This window comes from Pseudomyrmex gracilis, unplaced genomic scaffold, assembly GCF_002006095.1.
Source record: "Pseudomyrmex gracilis isolate BER0280 unplaced genomic scaffold, ASM200609v1 scaffold_333, whole genome shotgun sequence".
NCBI classification, from domain to species: domain Eukaryota; kingdom Metazoa; phylum Arthropoda; class Insecta; order Hymenoptera; family Formicidae; genus Pseudomyrmex; species Pseudomyrmex gracilis.
Genome location: NW_018020917.1, coordinates 111,168 through 137,223, shown reverse-complemented (window position 1 = coordinate 137,223; position 26,056 = coordinate 111,168). Strand labels below are relative to the sequence as shown.

The window sequence follows — 26,056 nt, the reverse complement described above, 5'->3', positions numbered from 1 at the left end:
TGGTAGAATGATAAGCACACGACTAAAAGAACATCAGTCAGCAGTACGTCTAAAACATTACTCACAATCGGCATTAGCAGAACACCATTTAGAAACTGGTCACAAAATTATGTTTGACCACACCCAAGTACTAAACAAAACTAGGGCTTACTTCCCTAGAAAATATATGGAATCTCTGGAGATATACAAACATCCAAACAATCTCAATAGAGACAATGGATATATGACTAGTTCACTATGGCATTCCATCTTGCCATAACACATCCTCCCCTTCTTCTTACCATTTCACCTCTCCTCCACCACACCCCTCCCACTCCAATCTAGCGCTATAAAAAGGGACACCTGACCAAGAGCATCTCAGTATCAGGCTGCTCTTTAAACCCTGATGAAGTGAGCTGTAATGTTCACGAAACGTCGGTATAAAAATGACACTAACGCGGTTCAAACCCGAAAAAACATCTTTGTATGTTAATACTACACACCGCGAAAGCATCAAATATCAAATTACATCAAGCGTTTTAAGTAAACTTTATTTAGCAGAGTTGTATATTATGGATCCATAGTCAAGTTTAGATCTAAGTAAAGCTTTAAATGTTTTGACTAAGATGGAAAAATTTGCATCCAAATGTTTTTATGCAATCACTTTCATAAAATTTAGTCTTATAATACAATTGTTTTTGATATTATTAATATGAGTTGACCACGAGAGACAGCTATCAAACGTGAGATCTAGAATTTTAATTTTATGTGTGATTGCCGATTGATAAGATTGGTTTTTTTGTCTGAGCTTTCTTTGGAACATTATAACTTTTGATTTGTCTTCTGAGAATTTGAATCTAGTTTTTAAGGAAAAGTTTTTAAGTTGGTCAAGTGTCTCTTGTAAAATATGTTGTGAGAATTCAGTGTTTTTTCAGAAATAAATACGTTAAAGTCATCAGCAAATAAGGTACATTTCTGACTGGTTTCTTGATAATATTTGTAACTTTGTTATTAATTTCGTTAATTGCGAGTAAAAATAAGGTGACACTTAGTACCGAACCTTGGATTTAAAAATGAATGATACATTGTTTAAAGAAATTGATTATAAAATTTAGGATGTTACCATTCAATCCGAGGTTTTGGAGTATTCTTATGATGCGGTCTCGCCATACCATATTATAAGCTTTCTCAATATCTAAAAAGACAGCGATTAGATGGCTATTAGTGACGAAAGCCTCGCAGATGTTGGTCTCTAGTGTAACAAAACTATGCTGCGGTGGTTTTTAAAGCCACTTTGATGGGGAGTTAGAAGCTTATTGTTTTCTAGAAACCGTCTGAGTCGCTTATCAATTATCTTTTCCATTAGTTTGCACAAACAACAGGTTAGAGACGGTAATTTTCAGAAGACCTTGGATCTTTCCCTGGTTTTGGAACTGGTACTACGGTTGCTTCACACTATTGTTGCGGAAAAACATTGTTAAGCCATATACAATTGAGTAGATCAAATATGTAATTGAGAGCTTCCATAGAAAGCACTGTTTGATAAAAATGATTGGAATCATATCTGGCCCAGGGCTGGAGTTCTTGCAAGTATGTAAAGTTGTTAACATTTCTTCTAATCTGATTTTGACGTTTAGTTTAGATGTTGATGGTTCTCCTAGGTTGATTTGGAGAATTTCTGGATGTTATTTCTATAATTACAGAAAAAGGGAAATTCTGAAATTCTCATCACTTGAATTCTTTGCAAAAGTTATAGCAAAAAGTGATTTGCTATATCAAGTGGGTCGGATAATATTGCTTGGTCAGGAGTGAGGATGTTCGGCATATTTATTGTTTTGTAGTTTCTGTTTCCAGTTTATTCTTTTAAGCGTGTTCTATATTTCAGAGTCTGGTGTGTTGTTTTTCAGACTGGATATATAATTTATCTATGTTTTTCTACTTAGTTTGATAGTCTTTTGGGCTAAGGCCCGATACCTTTTGTACTTCAGTTTATTGGCTTCAGTGTTGAGGCATCTGTAGACATTAAGAGCATGTTTGAAGTTTTTGGTGGCTAGTTCACAATCGGAGTTGTACCAAACGCTTTTTTTATAGTTTCTGTTGTGAGTTTAAGAAATGGCTACAGTAGCGACTTCAATAATTAAGTCAGCGAATTTACCAGCTAAAATATTAATAAGATGAGCGTTTTTGTTTAAAGGAGGTTCCAGTTTATACATATTTTCTTTAACTGAGACCTAGAATTTTAGCCAGTCTGCTTTATGATATTTTCATCTAGGTTGATGGATGGTAGATGTGTTTGTATTGAATTCTATATTGATTACTAATAGAAAATGGTCACTGTCATATAGATCGAGGGAAGCTTGCCATCCTAATATATCCGCTATGTCAGGCGTGTAGAGAGTAAGATCAATGGAGCTGAATTTACCAGTTGCTGTGCTGAAGTAAGTAGCAATATCTTTGTTGTTTAGGAGAAATAGATCGTTCTCGATTAGTAACTTTTCGATTAGCCGACCTCTGTGATCTGCTTTATGTAATCCCCAGAGAGTGTGATGACTGTTGAAGTCGCCTAATATTGAAGGATTTAGGAAGTTGCACAGATCAAAATATACTGAGCAATTACTGCTTATTCCTTTTCTTTAATTTTACAATGTGCGTATGTCAATCTCTCTTTGTGTCTTATTTCAAAGGTTTGAACAGTTATAGTATGTTAGAACTTGAAAGTGACCGAGCGACTAATCAGAAAATTCTTGCCAACGTCTTTTTATATAAAATAATCTCTATAGCAGAAAAAGTTTTTCTGTCTTTTTTCTGGAAACATTACATCTATCAACTATAATAGAAACTAAGAAAATAAATCTCTCATAAAATATAATGTAAAGTATTTATTCAAAGAAGGTTGGTACCTGGATATCTCGGTTATTGAAATCGACTACTTATATAAACTTTGACGCAAAACGTTTTTACTATTGGATTTAAAAAAAATACAAGCATAATTTAGTAGTAAAGAACTCAAATTGCGACGATCCGGATAATTTCAAAAATATTTATATAAAAACAAAAATTTTAGGAAAAAAATCTGTTCGAGCCATGTTCCAATTCATCATTGTGTAACTTGATGAATTTTTTTATTGTGTTCAAAGGTCTAAAATGAATATTTGAAATTCTTTTTCTTTAAAGATTTGGCCAGATTATCCGTAATCTCAGAAATAAACAAGAGACTAAAGAGTTGTCTTTACTCTCTCCCGTTTGTTTCTGAGATTACCGACAATCTGGCTAGATTTAAAAAAAAAAAAGAATTTCAAATGTTTCTTGTGCAACATAATTTGCAAAATTAATTGCTTGTGACACCTCTTATGTAAGCTAAACAGAAAGACAATTATGGACAAGATTGGCAGAACAACGTAATGTTTATCAAAATTACGAACGGCAGTCTGTTGTTAATCAACACCGTAGTGATATTGACCATGATTTCGAGTGGGATGAAGTTGAAATTTTAGACAAAGAACAGTTTTATCACAAAAGACTAATCTCAGAAATGCATATAAAAACACAAAAGGTAAATGTCAATCTAATGAAAGATACCAAACTTCTTGATGCTATCTACACTCCTATTCTTAGTAAACTTCATTAGTCACGTATTCTTAGTCACGTGTTGTTTTTTCTCTCCTCCCTCTCTCTATTTCTCGAGTTTGATTTTATGCGTTATTTCTGACACCTCTCATACATGTATTATATATTGTGAGACGGTCATGCTTTGTTCTGTTTCCTTGTGTGTTGGCGAGTGCTGCGACATTTCAATCCGGTTTTTAATCTCACAGTTATAAGTAAGTGTAATTTATTTTTATTTATTTATTTATTTATTACATTTTTCATAGTTTCAACTTTTTATTTATTCTTTTGACTTCTACATTTTTTATATTTTGACTTTTTATACATACGATACTGACTTTTTCTTTTGCCTCAAATTTTATCACACTTACTGCTTAATTTTATATTATTTACTTTTATATTATTTATTCTTATTAATTTGATTTTTTGATATAGACCTTCGATACATAGACATCATACTTGATGTTTGGCATGTCTATGTTATTTGTTGTTTTGATTTGTTGTGCTTGCCGGCGTGCACAAGCGGTCTTGGTGATGACTAATCGAGCTAGGTGCGTACATATTTATTCTTATTGTATGTGTAATTTACATGTTTTTCCTTCAAACAGATATTTTTTATATTTTTATTTACTTTTTATATTTTACTTTTATGTATTACATTATTATTTACTTTGTAAATAGTGCTGAAGATGATTAATAATAAATTTTGATTGCAACATCCCGAAATACATTGCGTTTTGTATCATTTTTGAACGTCCAACTCTAACCTGGACCATAAGTTCTTTGGTTTTTCCTTCCTTTATATTCTCTTTTATACTAGAGAAGTATTTTTAATTCCTATTAATGAATGCAAATTGAGTAGAAACTTAAGAAATACCGATAAAACAGGACGGTTCAGCATCTTCTTAAAGAGATCCTAAGTCTGTTTTATCGATAAAACTGAATTTTTCGCGCACACTAAGTTTTTTCTTGGCTGTATGGATTGACAAATCCTTTTCTACGATTAAAGTACAGTTGGCGAAGTACAGTTGTTCGTCAATGAATCGTTTCGTGGACGCGGGGAGCTAGGAGTAAGAGGGACGGTATTCCCTAGCAGTAAATACTGTAATTGGTCAATTCATTGAAATCTGCTATAGTTAGTTAGTGCGGCGCCCGTTGGCAGTACTTACTCCTAGGGAATACCGTCTCTCTTACCCCTGGCTCCCGGGGCTACAAAACGATTCATTGACGCCGACTGTACATACAATAAAAGATACGGGAGGTTCAAATTTATATAACAAAATGAAAAAAATTAAAATTTTTAAAACAAGTTTGTTCATCTTATATAACAAAATGAATATAATTTATACGGACCCACTTTAGGATCTCCTTAAGAAGACGCAACATATCTTTTTGTATAATTCATTCTGCATTTATTGGTCGGAATGAAAAACGTTTTTTTCAGAATAGACAAAACAATATGCTAAAAAATAGCCTAAACAAAAATAGTAAATATCCAGAAAAGGAGCACATTTGGAGGTAAATGACCTTAACATATGTTGTCAAGGACACCTTTCTGAACAACAATCTGTAACTTTTAACCGTCGCTCGTTGTTCGTTAAAAACTTATAAACATAAGAAGTTGCGGCAATAAATTTGTTATTCTCCGACACCGTGTACGTTTTGTTCGTGTTGTAAGCGTGTAGGCAGAGGGGGGCTACGCTCCCCGCAGAGGGAAGGAGCTTCGCTCTTCCTCCCTGCTTCCTCTTCATGAAAAAGTAAAGGCATATAATAACATCAATATGCACGATTACACTCACCATATAGTAAATCACAAAGAACATTTCGTAGATCCTCATACTAATTGTCACACGCAAAACATCAAAAGAATTTGGGGTAATTATTTACAATAAGGGAGCCACCTCCGATTTCAATAATTTTTACATATGTTGTTAAGGTCATTGTCCCGAGTAATAATATGAAGGTTTTAGGTCGCGGTCGTTGTTTGTTTAGAAGTTACAGGAAAGAAGTCTACTGAACAATATGTAATTTTTGGACATCCTATATATGAATAGGTGTTCTGCGTGTGTTTGGGCACATGTTTGTTTATACGCTTTTGTAGTTGTATCTTGAAAGGTCGTTTCATGGAAAATGCCTCTATGTTCGTGAAGAATATCTTTTTGATCATTATTTGGCCAAATTTGCATTTAAAAAAACGTTCGATTTTGATGAACGATTGGACGCTTTTTTTAAAATAATGCCTGTAACAGACATTATTTTTGATCTCACGTACATTTCGTTCGTGTTTCAAGCGTGTAGGCAGAGGAGGGGGCTGCGCCCCCCCGCAGGGGGAGTGGCTTTGCCCCTCCCCCTGCTCCCCCCTTGAAAATCAAGTCGTTATTTTGTGGAAAATAATGACTTGATTGGATGAAAAAGAATGTCTTAACCATTGTGGAAATTTTGTGAGAAGGAATGCAGAAAGAAGAGTTTAGGTTAGGTTAGGTTTTTAGGGGGGGTGCAGAGGGAGCGCAGCCCCCCCCCTGCCTACACGCTTGAAACACGAACAAAATGTACGTGGAACCGAAAAATAAGAATTCATTCATGAAACTTCTTCCTCTCATAACTTCTAAACAAACCACGTCCGCGGCCTAAAACCTTCATATTATTACTCGGGACAATGACCTTGACAACATATGTAAAAATTATTGAAATCGGAGATGGCTCCCCTATTGTAAATAATTACCGAATTTGGCGAGATATGCGAAGTAATATTCTACGCTTTAGAACATCGGTAGAATATTAATTGAATTCTTTACTTGACACTTAATTGAATTCTTCATTTTTTCGTGAGGGGAAAGCAGAGGGGAGGGGCAAAGCCCCTCCTCTTGCGGGGGGACGCAGCCCCCCTCTGCTTACACGCTTACAACACAAACAAAATGTACACGGTGTTGGAAAATAACAGTTTATTGCCGCAAATTCTTTTGTTTATAATTTTTTAACGAACAACGAGCGACGGCTAAAAGTTGCAGATTGTTGTTTAGGAAGGTGTCCTTGACAACATATATTAAGATCATTGATCTCCGAAGGTGCTCCGTTTTTCTGAATATTTACCACAAAAATCAACAAGAGAAACAAAAAAAAGATTGTGGACTGTTATTATGTAGACAAGATTTTTACTTTGTATACAAAATTGGCAGTAAATTGGCATGAATCACAACCTTGGCCATTCTAAAAAAATATTTTAAAATTTGTAAGAAAAAAAAATGTGACAACAAGATTAGTGCAGTTTTAGCAGAACAGCCGGAGAGACACATACATCTATCTTTGTCTCTATTATATTATCTTTGTCTCGGTCCGACTAGAGAGTGGCATCTGCTTGACAGCGTAGTGACTGAGCGGCGTCCGAATTCAACATCCTCTTAAGAATGGGAACGTTCTTAGTCACAGGAACAAATAAGCTCTATACGTTATCTATGCTACGTATATTACTCACCATCTTTGTTCATTCCCATTTGCATACATTTTTTCAGTCGGCAAGCCTGACACTGATTCCGATGTGCTTTATCCACAATGCACCTTCCAGTACCAGCTTGACATCTATTAAAAAGAGTGAGTACTTATTTATATTATCATACATATACATAACAAAATTATTTAAACAAAAAAAGTAAGACTTTCGAAATTCTAAACTAACATTAAATTGATTATTAAGAGACAAACGCTGGATGTTCGTGTCAAACAAATATACATGGGTCGACTGAAAAGTTTTGAGCTTCAACATAAAGTATTACTCGTCAAAACCATTCTGATACTACAATCGTACATGCTTTAAGAGATACCTGTGAAAATTATAGCCATTTTGGACGCTCAGTTGTTGTTTGACAGTCATTTGTGTCAGTCAATGTCAGTGGTTTTATAAAAATGGAAAAAATTGAATATCGTGCTGTGATTAAATTTTTACGCCTGCGCAAATTAAAGCTAAGTTGGACGCTGTTTATGGGGACTCTGCTCCATCATTTGCTACCGTGAAAAGATGGGCAGTTAAATTTAAACGTGGTCGTATCAGCGTATTTATTTTTACAAAACCACTGACATCGACTGACACAATTGATTGTCAAACAACAACTGAGCGTTCAAAATGGCTATAATTTTTACAGGCATCTCCTAAAGCATGTACGATTGTAATACCAGAATAGTTTTGACGAGTAATACCATCTTCATGTTGAGGCTCAAAACTTTTCAGTCGACTCTCGTATAAATATATAAATATATTTATATTATTTTAGTGTAAATATATACACGGCCGTTTCTGGCGGGAGTGCAGAAGGTGCCCCCGCACTTGGGCGGCCAAAGATCAGGGGCAGCTGTAAACTGTTTATTATATGCATTTTTCCCTCTCTATATTTGCTTTTTTCATATTTGTCTGTTTTTTTTTCTATATATACAAACTAATACACATAAGGCTGCATTCCGTTTCATGCATATGCGCGCATTTATCTATAGTATATCTTGCGTATACTATAGTATATTTTGCGTATACTATAAATCATGCGCGCATATGCATAGAACAGAACGCAGCCTAAGGGTCACTGCACACACTTTTTCGTAACGCGTTACGTTATATTAAGTACTGGCCTAAACTAGTGTTCACAGTGGTCTAGTTTCCACCGAAACATTAATTCACACCTACTGCGGCGTAGAATCAAATTTAAGTCGATGGAAACACGTCGAATTGCACTCAATTCACTTTTGCTTCGATCTATAAGTTTTACCGGAGTGGCAGCAAATTGACATACAATTTTAGTCGGTGGAAACGTTTGAAACTAAATAATGCTAACCTCTATTTTTCATTATGTCTGCATTATGTCGGGTCTTGTTAAGAAGTCGATGCAAGTTGAAAATAAAAAGATAAAATATATGATTGAATCATTTCCGCGGAGTCAATTAGAAGTTTCTCGGATTATATTCTTTTCAGGTTTTGTCTGTTTATATTTACACAAACGAGTTTTAAGTTGGCTCTACTGAAATATTAATTTTTCTTACTTCTATTCTACTTCCAATGGAAACGGAACACTAAATTTGATCTGTACCGGAGTGGAACCGAATTGAGGGTTTCGGTGGAAACTAGACCAGTTTTGACTCTATTACAACATGCTGCAGCAGTGGAGGGGATGCTCACAACAGTAGCGGGTACTTGCTCGTGTTTTTTTTATACGAGGACCCTTATTTTTGACCACGGATTCTCAAAGGGCGCACAATTTTACGTTCAGATATGTATCCATGTTGTAGGTCAAAATAATCTTCAAAGATCATTTTAAGGTCAAATCACTTATTTGTACAAAATCACTGGTAGGTACTAATTTAAAGGCAAGATAAAGGCAAGACCGTGAAGAACTCAGCCAATAAAGAAAAGACTTAGAATCGGCCTTAGAATCTTGTCTTCATTAGCTGTGTTCTTCACGGTCTTTATCGGTCGGACTAAGAATGTTGCCTTTATCTTGCCTTTATCTGGCCTCTATAGTCCAAGATAAAAAAAAGTTGTTTGTTTTATTGTGTTACGTCATGGACTTCACGGTCCCCTTTGTTTTGCAACGTGGGAACGATATTTCGGTTCTAAAGATCGTAACTAACTGTAATTTTAGATGTAAACTTCCTGGATGGAGAACGAGGAGTCGGCCAGTGGCGATAAACGAATTATAATCAGTTTAGACGCGGGGTATTGCCACGACGAGCCGACGGATTTGATTTCTAACTCGCAGTAAGACAAAGAGTGATAAAAATTTTCGCACAGCAGCCGAGGCGAGTAACTCGAATCGGGCGGGTGGAAATCAAAGATCCTCCGGAAAGGAAGTTGAAATCGAAACCAAGTTAGTGGTCAGTCGTGCAAATTTAAACACGATAGCACGAAGCCGATAGCGAGTTTTAAATAAGAAATAGTTAGGCCGATTTGGCCGACGTCGGTGATTGGCGTTCTCGTTTGTGTGGATCTGCGAATCAAGATCCGATTTTTAATCTAAATAATAAGAAGAGATTCAGAATTCAAGTTTGATTGGTAAAACCCAAGTGTCTGGGAGCCGAAGAACCAAGTATAAAAACTAGAACTTGGAGCCGAAGACAGAGCAATCTTCTTTTCATTCAGTTAACAGTCTGCTGTATAGTACGTCGCAAATTCTTATTAACCGTGCGCTAGTTGGTGCGATAGTGACAGGTTATGCCAGTGTCGTGACAAAGAACAACCGGGTCAGGAGCCGAACCAGCTTGCCTACTCCGCAGTCCTAGATGAGGCGAAAATTTGACTGTTCACCGAAGAATTGCAGAATTTGCAAGTAGTAAATCGAAATAATAGTAACAATAATTAGTGCGATAAGAAAACCGGTGGTTCCATATTAAACTTTAAACTTTAATCCTCTGTTTCAATTGAGGCGACTATCATCCAGAATATTTAATTGCGTTGAACTGGCATTTCTCATTTCCGATCCTGTCGGACTAGCGACTCACGACCTTGTGTGTCGTTCCGAGCCGCTGCTGACTTCCGTTTCTGTCGGACTAGCGACTCACGGTCTTGTGAATCGTTTTGAGTCGCTGCCGACATTCTCTTTCGGTCCGTCCTCCGTGGTGCTAAACAACGTATGCTGAACCACATTCCGGAAGTTAGTCGTAAAATTATTCAGCGTTAGTTAATGAAATTAAATTACGTTTTAAGTAAAACCCCTTTTTAGTAAAAGTATCTAAAATTTCAAAACGCAATCATAACTAGGCGCAACCGCCGCAACCGGGTTCTTTGGCGCAGAGGCGCTGCCAGCCGAGACAACCAACAAATCTACGAGAATAATAATAACCCGGAAGAACAAACTAACAGCAATTATCAAAAATTACGACAAACACATTCGACTCTATACCGGACTCAGTCGCCTCTCCTTTCTCTTCCGCCGCCTCCTGCGCCTTCTCCACCCCTTTCGTCTTCATCATCACTTTTAGAATCTCCATCGTATTCTCCAGTAGCTCCTGGAGAAATTCCTGATTCTCTTTCTACCCCTCCTCCTCATCATTCTCCCTCTCCTTCTCCTGAATCATCCAAATTCGACATTCAATCTGAAAATGAAGAAGATCCTTTACCTCGTCAACTGTCACATTTCATATTGCTTGCTAACTCTTTTTCTGTCGCCAACCTTCCTCCTTCAAAGAATGAATTAATTCTTGACCTCCGAAAGAAATTTCCTAACTCTCTCGTCATGCCGTTAGTACCCTCCCTTCCGATCACAATATTCTGGTTAAATTTCCTGGTTTCCCCGAAATCCGCGAAGTTTTTATAAAATATTTATATCAATTCTATCCTTGTCTTTCAGCAGGAATAAAAGAAATAATAGAAGTAACTTTGGACGACTAAGTCACACATATGTATACATAGACACACACAATCACACTTACTCATGCGTACACAGACATTTGATACTCGTAGAAACCACAGGATCGTGACCATATGTAAACTATAATACACATGAATTGAATAAAAAATGTTAATAGAGTGGCATCTAAATAAAATTGGCTAATGTTAATTAACCCTTGGATCTCACGTAACCGTTTTCATTCCTGTCATTCTCCGATTGATCACTAAATTCCGTCCCAAGTAATTTAGATTCGTTTCCAAGATTCGAAAGGGAAACGACGAGCGAGAAGCCGTTGAACAAGCAATAGCGAGAAACACTCGTTGGCTTGTTTACGACACCGAAATCTCGTTCGACCCGCGCACTTGACGCTCATATCTCTCTGGGTCACTATGCCGAGAGTTGACACGCAAAGTGTCATGTGTCAGATACGTCACTCTTTAAGGGCCCGACCGTTACCCTAGGCCCAGGACGTAATATATTGTAACATTTTCGTTTTATTTGCAACTGTTTATATCAACTCATCTGTAAATCTTTACTGCAATAAATGCTTAAAGTAGTGACCTTGCACTTCCAAGCACTTATGTACACGTTTTATAAACAATTGATGCACAGATAATAGAGTTTTTTCTTGATATTTCCGCAAGCATTTATGATTCGCTCTTTCATATGTTCAGCTCTTTCAATCGTTCATAAACCGTGTACATAAGTGTTTGGAAGTGCAAGATCACCACTTTGAACATTTATTGCACTAAAGTTATACAGATAAGTTAGTATAACCAGTTGCAAATAAAACAAAAATGTTATAATAAAACAAAACTTTTTTTATCTTGGACTATAAAAGTCGGATAAAAAAATTATTTAAATATAAGTTATTTGTTTTTTTTTTACATAGAATAAGATATCGTAAAAAAATAGAGGTTTCTATTTAAAAAAACAAGTTGACCTTCAAATAACCTTAAAAATAAGTCTACTTACTCAAAAATCAGTGACGCCATTTTGTTTCCCCTTCAAAACCAAGAAAATTTTTGTCTAAATCATTTTTTGAAAAATAGTTTTTGTGATATTCCGTTATATGCCAAGTTAAATGGTTCATCCTGTATACAGGGTGTCCCTAACTTGAGCATCCTAAATATCTCGCTTATTTTTTATGATAGAAGGATGCCGAAAAGGGTCATTATTTAGTTTGAGACAAATACTATAATAAACAGAAAATGTTTTTCAAGGTCATATTTTTAAAAATTTCAAGATCATTGTCATTTTTTCTATTTAAAAGTACATATTTTTATCCTCCCGATATGATAGGCAAGATCAAGACAAATCCAAAAAGTTTTTTTTTATTACAGTATTTGACTCCTCAAACTGAATAATGACCTTTTTCGGTATCTTCCTATCATAAAAAATGAGCGAGATATTTAGGATGCTCAAGTTAGGTGAGACACCTTGTATATACATATAATATATATACAAGGTGTCTAACAATGAACAAACAAGCCGACGTATGTAGGTAGATCATCCTAAACAGAAAAGTTATTTACCATTTTAAGAAAATTCGCAATAGTTATTGAGATATAAATTAATCAATGTGTGCTAATAAGCGCGCGGGAGCAAAGATCGAATCTTATAGGCGTGCATAATTATCAGCTGTAAAGAAAAATGGTTTTTTTTCATGCAATGTCTTAACAACAAGAGGCGGAAAAACAAAGAAGCGCGGTGCGACTCAGCTTCTTGCGATCGGACGATATTCGGCGGTACGCAGCAAGCAGCAGCGAGCGAGGAGTAGAGCTAATAATCGTGCACGCCTATAGAGTTCGATAATTGTCCCCCGCGCGCTTATTGGCTTACATTTATTAATTTATATCTCACTATCTATTGCGAATTTTGCAAAATGGTAAATAATTTTTCTATTCAGAATGACATGATCTACTTACACAAGTTTGCTTGTTCGTTCGTTGTCGGACACCTTGTATATACATATATACAAAGTGATTTGGAACAACTCGTTATCCTTGAAAATACATATTCTTAACTAAATTCTAAGACAACTTTTTATTTGGCAAAATTTTGTTTGAAGCTTACTTTTTGAGTTATTAATAAAAATAATTGACTTACCACAAGTCGGATACGAGAGGTATGCAGGGATGGCGCAACTCACCGTCAGACGCAGACGATTACGTGTAGTGTCTGACGCGATCAGCTGATCGCTACACACTGTTTCTGTATCTTTCTCTGTCTCTCTCTCTCTCTCTCTCTCTCTCTCTCTCTCTCTCTCTCTCTCTTATTCTTTTTCTTTCACTTATTTATTTATTCATTTGTAATTTATATCACTTAATCCGTGCATCACATAAATCACTGTCGATCATGTGAGTTGCGCTGCCTTTGCCTACCTCTTGTATCCGATTCGTGGTAAGTCACCTATTTTTATTAATAACTCAAAAAGCACGCTCCAGACAAAATTTTGTCAAATAAAAAATTGTCTTAAAATTTAGTCAAGAATATGTATTTTCAAGAAAAACAAGTGTTGTTCTGAATCACCTTGTATATATACAGAATGTCTGGTAATTGTCGTAACACCGCTCGTAGACAGGTAGAAAGGGTTATTCTGAGTCGAAGAGTCCTATATTTTGCAAGATTTGCAATAAGTAACGAGATATTAATTAATAGAAGTAATTATTGAATAAATCAAGCCAATCAGCGTCGACCTTTAGTCGGGCGCACATCAGTGAGCGCGGAGCGCTCACGCACATTAGGCGCGTTACTGACGTGCGTTCGGCGCTGATTGGCTGGATTTATTCAATAATTACTCCTTTATTATATGTAATAGAAAAAAATGGTTAAGGACTTTTTGACTCAGTTTTACTTCTTTTATCTGCCTACGAGAGCTGTTAAAGTAATTGTCGGACACCCTGTATATACAGTGTCTCGTAATTGCCGTACGATCTCTCGTGATCAGGTAGAGAGAGTTATATTGAGTCAAAAAGTCCTTTACCACTTTAAGAGATTCGCAATAATCACTGAGATCTTAATTATAAAGATCTGCGAATGAGCGTGCATTGGGCTGTTTTACGCGTGTAAGACAGCCCGGCGCGCTTGGCGCACTTATGATGTTACCCGTAGCAACGGGGGAGGAGCTAATATAACAGAATATACTACACATATACATAATAAAAGGTAACTGCGCGAAACGCGTTGGCTGTCTTATGCGCGTAAGACAGCCTGATGCATGCTCATTCGCAAATCTGTACTAAATAAGATCTTGATAATTATTGCGAATCTCGCAAAGTGGAAGAAAAAGAATTTTTTGAAAATATAAACCTCTTTACCTGCCCACAAGAGATTGTACGGCAATTACAGGACACCCTGTTATTATATATATTTGTTTTGCACGAACATCGAGCGTTTGGCTCTTAATGACCAATTTAATGTTAGAGTTTTAAATTTATGAATTATTGTACATACACTTAACAAATTTATATTCTATTAATTTAGTATAAGCTAATAATGTACAGTTAATTGAGATATTTCCTAAAGATTATAGTTTAAACTAAAATAGTAAAATTTCTTTTACCTTAAAAAAAAGATCATTATTACGTTATAGAGATATAATTTAAACCAATTAATAATTTATACTTTTTTGTATCCAAACGGTGTTTATTTTTATATCTATATTGTCTTATAAGACAATATTGTCTTATAAGACAAAGGAAAATATAAACTGCTTTAAGACTCAGCAACAAAATGATGAGAAGGAACTATCTCGAAATTGAACGAGATTAAGAGGGATAAGGAAACAGTACGTGACCCTCGGTCATCTCTTTATGCGTTAGTCAGCTTGAAGGAATAATCGGATTTGTCTAACAATGAAAGTAATCGAATTTAACACCATCTCCCAAAATGCGCACCCCAGATTTCTGACAAATAGATTTTTTCGACTTTTTGCAAAAAACAAGAACTACAGTTAATATAATTGTTAATAAAATGTAGTCGTTGTTAAGAATCATGTAATCTCACGATAAATAAAACGATCTGTCACAGTTTTGCTGAGAAAAATAATTAACTAGTTATTATATATTAGAGTTTAAAAATTTTACATATAATTTAAAAAATATTTTGGAAATTTATATTAGATACACATATTCTATGTAAGATTCTCTTATTCCTACAGATAAATATATAAAACTATCATAAATAAAATAATAATAAATTAAACGACGTATGTAAAAAAAGACACAAAATATTCAAGTGTTGTCTTTGATATTTCTTTTAATAGCATAATAGGATAAGTTAATAAACTTTTATTATTCCACTCCTTTATGCTTATGCGGTTTTAGATTTATACATAACATGTATTTATACTTAACATGTGTTATTTTTTTTGGCTTTTATACTATTCGTTATTATGTTACACAAAAATACGACAAAAATACTTCGTCAACAATACTAGAGGTAGACACATTCAGCTTATATTTAATATGTTTCTGACAACGCGAAATAAAACGTTCGATGGGCGTGATTAACTGACAGCACATGCTTCCGATAATTCAATGAGGCGAACAATGCCAGTCGCTCGTAGAACAGAGAGATGCGTAAATAAATGTACGAGATGTGGTTCTGAAGGGTGAATGCAAAAGAGTGGTTTTTTGTACGAGTGGGGGACCGAGGGCTCGCGCTCTGCAGATTCGCTGGGGTGTGAACGCAAATCAATTTGCGCAACGGACCTCCCGCCGCGAGGGACGTATTCGGTCGACAGGCGTTTCAGTACACCGCCTCAGGACAAGATAGCATGACTCCTTGTGTGATTGACATTTGTTAAAATCGTGCTAACAACACTTCAGTGACAGACAATCTCAAAAGCTCTTTGTATTATTACGCGTAAGTGACTATGCATATTTTACGAAGATGATAATGTGACAAGTAGAATGTCACATGTACGTATATAAAAGTATTGTGTAAAATATGCGTTATATGTATATAAAAGTATCGTTATTAATTTTACAGATCTGAACTATTTTAGTTTATCGTAATACAATAATATGTTGTAATGTAACACATATGTTATAAAATATAAGTACGTGATCAATTTCTGTAAATTAGCGACTGATATGCAATCATTTATATTATCAATTAATCATAAAATTATTAAAACATTTTTATACACGTACAATGTAGGACCATTTACAAAACATTCTTGTTATGTAAAATAATGTTCGCACCACTTTTGCGAAGACAAACGTCCGACCTCTAGACCTTTTATTTATTTAAGTAAGGCAACTTCTGTTGTAAAATAAAAGGTTGTTTATTCGTTATGTATAGCTATTTATTGTTTTCTTATTTTTTATTTTTATGTTGATATTAACAATATTTTTGCAACGTCTCAATTGTTATGTTTGTTTTTATAGCACTGAAGATATGAACATTCTTTTATATTCTTTTTATGTTTACAAAAGAAGGAAACATTACAGATATTTATTTTTTGAATCGATTGGATTTATATATATCATGTTTGTTAAAATTTGTAGCCTTCTTATCAAATATTTATTAATAGGAATGCCAAATCATATTTCATTTACGCGCATAATGTACATATATGCACCTACACTGAGAGAAAAATGCTTGGTATTTACGACTATAATTGCATAGTAAAATAATTATAGTTGGAATTCTTATTTTTATCGTTAATATTGCTATAATATTAGTAAAACTAACCTTATATACATGGTTTTGACAAGTATGTAAAAGTTTTGCTATAAATTATAATAATTTTAAATAGTAACATTAGTCAAATGTCAAATAACAGATGGTAAATAAAATACACATTTTTAAGTAATAATTACAATCACAATTATAGTAAATGTGACTATACTGTTGACATCAGCTTTACTATTTACTGGTAATAATAACTAAAAAATAAGTAAGAAAAGTAACTTAAGACATACATTTTTATGACTACATTAATAGTCTGGTTAACTATATTTTTAACTACGAATGTACTAAAGATATCGTAGATACTATAAAAAAAGTGGCCAGAAAAGTAATCATTTACATACAATGCATAGAATCATAGCAATAGTATATTTTAGTAACCACATTTATAAATAATAATTTACTATTTTCCTAAAAACAATAAAAATCATTAAAACTAAAACTATCAGTTTTATCACTAAAACTATTGGAACCATATGCATTATAGATCAAATTATATATAAAAAGTTTAATCTTACTATTATATAAGTACGACTTCTTATTATGGCATATAGTGTTTTTATCTTTCAATTATGGTCCTTTTTATCACATTTACAGTACAACTTACTATACATAAATCACAAGTTATAGTGTATGAAACCATGCATATGGTTGTATAAATGCATGTTAAAGCTATGGCAACAATAATATATTATTGAATCAACTATAAGTCGCATTGTTAAAATAACTATAAAATAACTATAAAAAAATAGTTGGCACCTTAAATCACTATAAATTATAGTAAAATTGTGGTAACTGCAACTATTTTTTGCTCTCAGTGTAAATTTATTTTTTAGTATTCATTATTTTATTTCTTATATATTTATTCATGTGAATAAAGTACCTATTTGCTGCTTATCAGAAATCACTGGCTGGAAAAATGCAACACGTTTACATTTTGCACTCTATATAATAGAACAGAAGGAAAGAAAATGTGGCTTTTGTTGTTCAAGTAGCGACATTTGCGTGGAAAGTTTAAGTGCGTATCCCGCGGGAGTCTGTGTGGCCGTTCTTATTTACGCATGTTGCACTTAATTGCATCTAACCGATCTGTGAGGATTTGCGTTAATCTGGCGATTGTGAACAACGCGCCGTAACGCATCTCTGTCGAGACGCATCTGTCGCATTTTGTTTTATTTTTATTTTTTTTTTTGTGGATAATTGAGTAGCTGTGAAAAAGTTTTTCTATCTTTATAACATCACATATTTATAGGACGAAAAAACGTTATTTTGTCTCGACAAATAATAAAGCAAAACATTATATGCTTTCAATATTCTTACAGTGCGCCTTATAGTAATAACAAATGAGAATATTTATATATAAACAAATTTTTTAACTTATATCTTTTTTAACTTTAAATTTATACAATAAAACAACTAGTTGAAACAACTAGTTTTTTTTATATCTAATGTGTAGGTGTATATGTGCATGATCTTTTACTTATATACATATATTTGTGTGTGTGTGTGTGTGTATGTGTATGTAATTACATAAAACTATGAAAAAGGCTATTTATAAGTTCGTATCATACGGGGTTAATATCGAGTTAAGCATCGAGTGGTACCATGTGGGCCAAGTCGAGTGGGATCATTCTAATACCAGGGCGCAATGCAATGCGGTATAATGTCGAATTCGCTAGGGGCCTATCGAAAGCTAACCTAAAGCTGCTGGTACGGCAGCAGGGTATCCGAGTATTTGAGCTATCGACAAAGCCAGTGATGCGATGTCCGTTCGAAGAACTATTACCATCCCTCGAGAACGGCCATCCATCTCCATCGAATCTCTCTCACACAAAAATCAGAATTGCTTGTTCCATTTCGCTTAATCTGCGTCATAGATAACTTAACGTAAGAGCGTACATAGTATAATCGATACGTAATTTATTAACTTTCCGAATTGTGCAACATTAATCCTCTTCGAAAAATGAACATACTTGGTAAACATGACTGAAATGTAAAGCGATCTCAAATCCGTTCGGTTGCTCTTCGTGAAAACTGATAAGCAATGCCGTCATTTTTTCTAAATTGTTTTATAAATTTAGATGTTTGATTGTTAACGAGTACATTGATAATCTATTTTGAAAAGTATTTGCTCATAATAAAAAAGATATTGTATCTGCGATTGCATATATTTTGCACATAAGATAAAATCTGTATATTGTTATAATCTCTGATATAATTGTGTTATTTATTGCAACTTTTATTTTAATGTAAGTTGTATTTGTTGCAATTATTATGGTTATAACTCATAATGCATCTAAAGTAAAATATTATATCAAGAAGTATTAAATATATTGGATAACAAAATATAATAATCTTTTCTTAATATTATAGGTATATACATATATATATACAAAAATTATATGTAAAAGAAATATAGGAAGCTTCAGTTATTACATAAAATAATATTTTTAAGAATTTTTACGATTATATGATATATATACATAATTTATTCTTATATTTTTGGTTTCTATAAATTAATGCAATACATTTTAGTTATAGAAGTGATTTGTAGCTCACCTATAAATCAGCTTTCGTCTAACGCTTCTCTTGAAGAAACCACTGCAACCGTTGCAAGCAAGTATTCCATAATGTTTGCCAGAACTAGTGTCACCACAGACTACACATATTAATCCAAGGCTACGCGGCGGCTTACTACTGTGTTGCGGTTGTTGCGATTGCTGTTGTTGTTGCTGTTGTTGCTGCTGCTGATGCTGCACTTGGCCCAGCAAATGTGAATGACCGTTGCCTAGGGCAGTCAGATACGGCGATCTAGCCAAAGGGAAGTCTGTAGGCATCCCTCTGCAAAGGGGTACTGGGCATTCCTGAACTGATCGTGACGCATAAGGATCGTGACTAGATGTGGATCCTGTTGCTCCTAGAGGACTATAACGCTCTGGTAAGCCTGGAGAAATAACACTACTTTCGCCAGAATCTGAAATATAAATTTATTTTGTAATTACTACGATGAAGTCTAAATAAATAATTAATACAGACGAGAACAAATAATATATAAATATAACAGAACATTTAAATATTTGCAAGTTTTATTGTTTAGTTAAAATTTGATAAATAAGACAAAATGTCTTGTACAAAAAGCATAGTTTCATCTAAGTATGATCTTTGGCTATAATAATATTAACATTTGAAGATGTTTTTCGGGTTTGAACCGCGTTAGTGTCATTTTTATACTGACGCTTCGTGAACATTTCAGCTCACTTCATCAGGGTTTCAAGAGCAGTCTGATATAGCATCTTCTATACTAACACGGATATACTAACGCAGTTCAAATTCGAAATACATCTTCAAATGTTAATACAACATATCGCGAAAGCATCAAATATCAAACTAATTTTTTTTACATTGATTACAATTATAAATTAAAACTTACAAATTAATGAGGATAGAAGTTTATATATGTTTAATTGAGATGCAAATCAAGTATTAGAGATATAAACTTTCAAATTAAATTTACTTTGAATTAAACATTTGTGTAAGTACAACTTGATTAATATTGATTGTTATTGCGACATACATACATAAAAGCTTGATTCTTACGGCCGTATTATTACCTATTTTTGTTTCAACTATTTGAGTTGCTCAAATGTGTACGGGTGTCAAGAAACTCAAGTATAATATAATATCAAGTATAGTATAATATAATAAATATAATATCAATATATTAAATATATAAATACATAGATATAAGCAAAATTAAATGTATACTCTCTTAAGTAGAATCACAGTGCATTGTACTGAAAATCAGTAAATATTTACTGATCTGAAGTCTTCCACTGTGTGAGTCAAATATTTACTGATTTTTAGTGCAATAAACTGATTCTACTTAAGAGAGTACGGGTGTCAAGAAACTCAAGTGTAATATAATATCAATACTTGAGTTTTTTGACTTCCGTATACATTTAGTTTTGATTATATCTATGTATTTACATTTTTGTCAATTTAATTTATACACGTGAGGCAATTGATAAGTATTCGAAACGACGCATAGATAGTGACAATAATATCACACTGCTGTTGTTATTGACAAGAAAAACAAATCGAACGACGGCTAATTATCATACATAGTTTGTGTGACAGCTCACTAAAGTGTAGCTATTTACAGCATTGTTAACTTTATTGTTGTATGGCACGGAAAACCGGAGATTCCAGGTTCGACTCCTGGAGGTGTTTTCCCGCAATATTTTAAAATTAGATAGGGAAATAAACGGGGATTTCTCATATATATGATGCAATTCGTAAATTCATATAGGATGCTATATGAATTTACGAATTGAAATTTCAATTCAAAACTCACGTGTAAAATTTACACGAAAAGACACATAAATATATATGTATAGATATATATTTATTCCGCAAACAAACATCTAGCGTAAGGCTTCTACTATTTAAATTTCGCGTTTAGTTTTTACTTTATTGTTGCTCGAAAATTTCTTTCTATTAAACCATTTTTTCAGGCTCACAAATAAGTAGAAATTGCACGAAACTATATCTGACAAATACGGGAATGAAATTACAAATACGCGAATAAAACAATTGAAAGCCCAACTTGTAAACTTTGGCTATTGCAACAGTTCTGAGCTGATGCAATAACTTTTTCACTATAATGTAATTTGCTACTATTGTGTTAATCTTTAGACTGCCGGCATGATGCCGTATGCCATCGCTATTGGGACGCTAATATTACCTCATTTTAGAGAAGAGTTCTCTTTCATCTGACTTGATTTATGAGAAAAAATATATAGACAATCTAACTATGTTGTTTAAAAGACTTAATTACTGTAAGCGTTTTTAACAATTATCCAAAAAAATTGTTTTTTCTAAATAAATGATTATAGTGTTTTAGTTATACTTGATGCATAATGATATATAAATTCACCAACTGTAATAAAAAACAAAAGCATAAAACAAAAATAGAAATTTATTGACTTTATAATTTCTCTATAAAAGACATATGAGCAATTCATTCGTTAAATCGATTAAATCCATAAAACAAAAAGTAGAGAAATTTGATAAAATAACATACATTCTTTTTTAAAATTTCCTTTAAAATTTAAATTCAAATAAATAATGTAGAATGTATTATTACAGGCATAACGACGTAATATAAAATACGTAAAATAGTATATCCTTGGAATAATTGTTTATTATTTTTACGTTTTCCGCGTGATTAAGGGAGTTAATCGATTTAGCAAGTAAAAATAAAAAAACAATTAATACTATTAAATTTACTTTCAAAAATAGATTTTATTACAGAAAAATTTCGTTATCATACATTGTTTATTAAAAAGTTTAAAAAAATTAACAATAAATGTTCCGTTACTATTGTAATTTTTTATTATTATTCTTTTCATTGTGTGTGTGTGTGCTGCAATTAAGTTTAAATATTGGTATTCAAAACTATTATCATAAATAAATAATATCGTTTTTGTCAGACATATTACTGCAATATACAGGCATGAACATTGCGGACGGCAAATAAAATGTACTGGTTGTAATCCGGCGACAGCATGATGCCGTAATGAATATTTCGGTGTTGCCATTGTGATTTAGCAACGTTAATTTTATCAAATAAATACGTATCATGATTACATATTATATGATTACAGTATATAACAACCCAAGAAAAACTGGAAAACGTGTGATTATGTGGAATTATATATAAGTCGAGTATGATTTTATATGATCATATAAGATTTTATATAAGTCGGATGTGATTTCATGTGATCGTGTAAAATCAAATCTGAAATGTGATGCGATCTGCGTGTGTGTGTGTGTGATTTTATATGATCATATATAAATATAGAAATTCGTGTTTGATCATATAAAATCAGATCTGAAATTTGGCGCAATCTGATCACTTGTATATAATCTTATATGATTATATGTTTCTATTTTTTCTCGGGTAATAACATGAATAAACATACTTATGAAAACAATAATTAGCAAGACCAAAACAGTTATAAATTTTTGAAATTTCACTTTTTTATGACGGGATAACGGTAAACAGTTTGCTGTTATTGTCTACTATATACTGGTGTATTAATAAAAAATTACTTAACTAAATCCGTATAATAGGCGCTTGAATTGCTTTATTGCAACGATTTATATAAGAGTATGGAATGTTATACTCATTGGCTTCTGAACCAAAGTGTTTATTATTCCACGGCTAAAAACAAATTGTATCGTTTTGTAGTGTTAAACTCAAAGAAATGTTTTTAAATATAAAATGTTAAACATATTAATCAAGTGTTTTGACACTAAAATTTCAAAAATTAAAAAAAAATGGAGTTAATCGCTTCGGCTTGTAAACGGCTCAGTAATTTGACAATTAGTCTTAACTATAAATAAGTTGACAAATTTGTACGATCGTATTTAGCACTATATATATATATATATAAATAACGTTTTTGTATAAAGATATATAAGATTAATATTTTTCTCTTAAAGCTAAAGGACTATTATACAATGTATTCAATATTATACACAGTGTCTGAAATATTTTGACACAATCAAAATGTGAAAGTAGATTGGGTCAATTTAAACAGAAAAGTCCAGTACCATTTTGCAAAATTTGCAATAGTTATTGAGTGATTAATTAATACATGTAACCTAATAAGCGCATAGAAAGCGCATAGAAAGATCTGGACTCTGTATGACGTGTATGATTTTCAGTTGTAAAGAAAAATGGCACCTCATGCAATCTTCTGAGAGATAAAAAGATCAAGAGGCGAAACAAACAAGCAACTAACGAGTGACGCTTCTTGCAATCAGCTAATTTTCACAACTGAAAGTCTACAAAGTCCGGACCATTGCTTTCTACTCGCTCATTGAATCACATGTATTAATTAATCCTTCAATAACTATTACAAATTTTGCAAAATGGTACATGACTTTTCGGCTCAAAGTGACCTAATCTATTACACTTGTGTTAAAATTTTTCAGACAATCTATAAAATATTACGTATATTTTGATTTTTTTTTAAATAATTTATTTTGAATGTCACTTTGTGCTTCGCTCTCTTCTATAGATAAAAAAAAATGGAGTATATTAAAATATGAATGTTTAGTTCTTATTTTTTGTTCAAGTTTGTTTGCTTTTTTTTCTTTTTTTTTTTTTTGTAAATATTGCTTCGTGAAAATCTCACTTCTCAATCGTAAATTTCACGTATAATAGGCAGGGTGCCTTGTGCCGTTCGGGCGCGACTTCGTTGCGCTTGAATTGGCGAGAGGCAGTACCGTACTTCTTGATATGTCATCTTTTAAAAATATATAATATTTTTGGCGTATAGGATTTATGCCGCAATATAAACATGCTCTGTCGGTATATTCTTAAGCATGATAAAAGTGTCTACAAACTAATGTTTCTATCTTCTCTACTTTTTAAGTAAGCAAATAAAAACTAAGTCAAGACTACTTTCACAGTTCTTAAAAGAAAGTACAAAATAAAATACAATTGCGTACGTAACACATTACGTTAATACAATTTGCGTATATAACACGCTCCTTAAACATGTACACAGCGCGTCACTGAATCCTGGAATAGGCGCGAGATCGGAGGGCAAGCAAAGCGGTTGCTCGCCAACAAGCGCCATACGAATTGTACGGCCCGCTTGCCCTCTGATCCCCGCGCCTATTCCGCGATTCAGTGACGCGCTGTGTACGGCTAAAAATATCGTAAAGCAATGCGCTAGTAAGTTCTTTTGATACCAAGATAATCGGCTTTGATTATCTTAAATTAAAAACTAAAACTATTATAACAAATTTTATAACAACTTTTCATAATTTATATTTACATTTCTTATTTTTTGTTGAAATAAGTTTTGTTTAAAAATCTGTCTTATTATTTCTTGATAACTATTAATTATTTGTAAAAATTAGTTTTATTAAATAAATGTCAAATAGTAAGTAAATGTTATAATAAGTACATATGTAAATTAACCCTCAAAAATGTTTTTTGAACCATGTTAGTGTTTTTTTTTTATACCGACGTTTCGTGAACATTTCAGCTTCATCAGGGTTTCAAGAGCAGTCTGATACTATCACATCTTGGAATCATCAATCAAAAATCATCTTCAAATGTTAATACAACACCGCGGAAGCGTCAAATACATATGTAAATATTTATAAATAAAAAGATATTTGAATCTCAATAGTATTTGATTCTTATTGTGCGTAGTAATCATTATTTTATGGATAAAGTTTAAAAATATGTAACTTTTATTCTAATATTATAATCTTGGTAATTTTTATTTTCTAGTCAAACACATTTTATGTAAACTAAATCAAGAAATAGAACTTTGAAAGTTTGGATGTATGTGCAAAATAGTTTTAACGTGTAAATTAATACACATAGAAAATCGAATTAAATATCGATTATAAAATTCATATATGTTACTTTGCATTACATGTATATGAATTACTCATTTAACTCTCTAATAAAATTTTTAAAAATCATTACAAAAAAGATACCTTGATTAAGAATCAAAGCTCATATCTTTTGCATTCCGTGCGGACGGAACATTTTATGTTAATATTTAATTTTGTTTTTATTTTTAAGTTTTATTCATAAATTTTTTATAAGTAGCTTTATTACTTTTCAGGAAGTAGCAATCCTGCTAAGACTTAAAACTGTTAATAATTTTTAAGGCAAGTGGGTATATAAAATATAAATTAATATAATAATATAATATTAATATAATAATATTTTATAATTAAATAAACTTTTTTTAAGGCTCTGAAATCTTAACTAAGAATATGAATAAGGTTATAAGAGCCGTTTTGCAGGATGTTATGCCGAAACATGCTTGTATATACAGGGTGTCCCAGAATTGGTGTAACATTTCTCGTGAACAAATAGAAGGAGTAAAACTGAGTCAAAAAGTTTTATACCATTTTGCTAGATTCGCAATAGTTACCGAGATCTTAATTAACAAAGATCAGCGAATAAGCATGCATCGGGCTGTCTTACGCGCTTAAGACTGCTCGCCGCTCTTCGCGCACTTACGGTGTTACCTGTAGCAGCATATGGGAGGAGCTAATATAACAGCATATACTATACCATATACATATTAAAATGTAATTGTGCGAAGCGCGCCGGGCTGTCCTACGCGCGTAAGACAGCCCGATGCACGCTTATTCGCGGATCTTTGTTAATTAAAATCTCGGTAACTATTGCGAATCTAGCAAAATGGTATAGAACTTTTTACCTCAGTTTTATTCCTTCTACCTAACTACGAGAGATGTTAAACCAATTCTGGGACACCCTGTATATATACGTGTCATTATGTTCAAAGAAAAATATAAAATCTTTTGAACATTATTATTGCGTATCACTAGACGAGGAG

The 26,056-nt window shown here is 33.0% G+C and overlaps 1 protein-coding gene across 1 annotated transcript in view; it reads right to left on the bottom strand.

Moving 5' to 3' along the window:
- Positions 1-2,243: 2,243 nt before the first annotated feature.
- The window catches only part of LOC109860136 (ecdysone-induced protein 78C-like), a 56,113-nt gene continuing 32,300 nt past the window's right edge, over positions 2,244-26,056 (bottom strand). Inside the window, exons 3-5 of the mRNA XM_020439014.1 lie at positions 19,212-19,626; positions 7,058-7,161; positions 2,244-2,542 (exon numbers count right to left, since the gene is read on the bottom strand). Coding sequence (XP_020294603.1) covers positions 2,244-2,542; positions 7,058-7,161; positions 19,212-19,626 — 818 coding nt within the window. The remainder of the gene's footprint in view (positions 2,543-7,057; positions 7,162-19,211; positions 19,627-26,056) is intronic.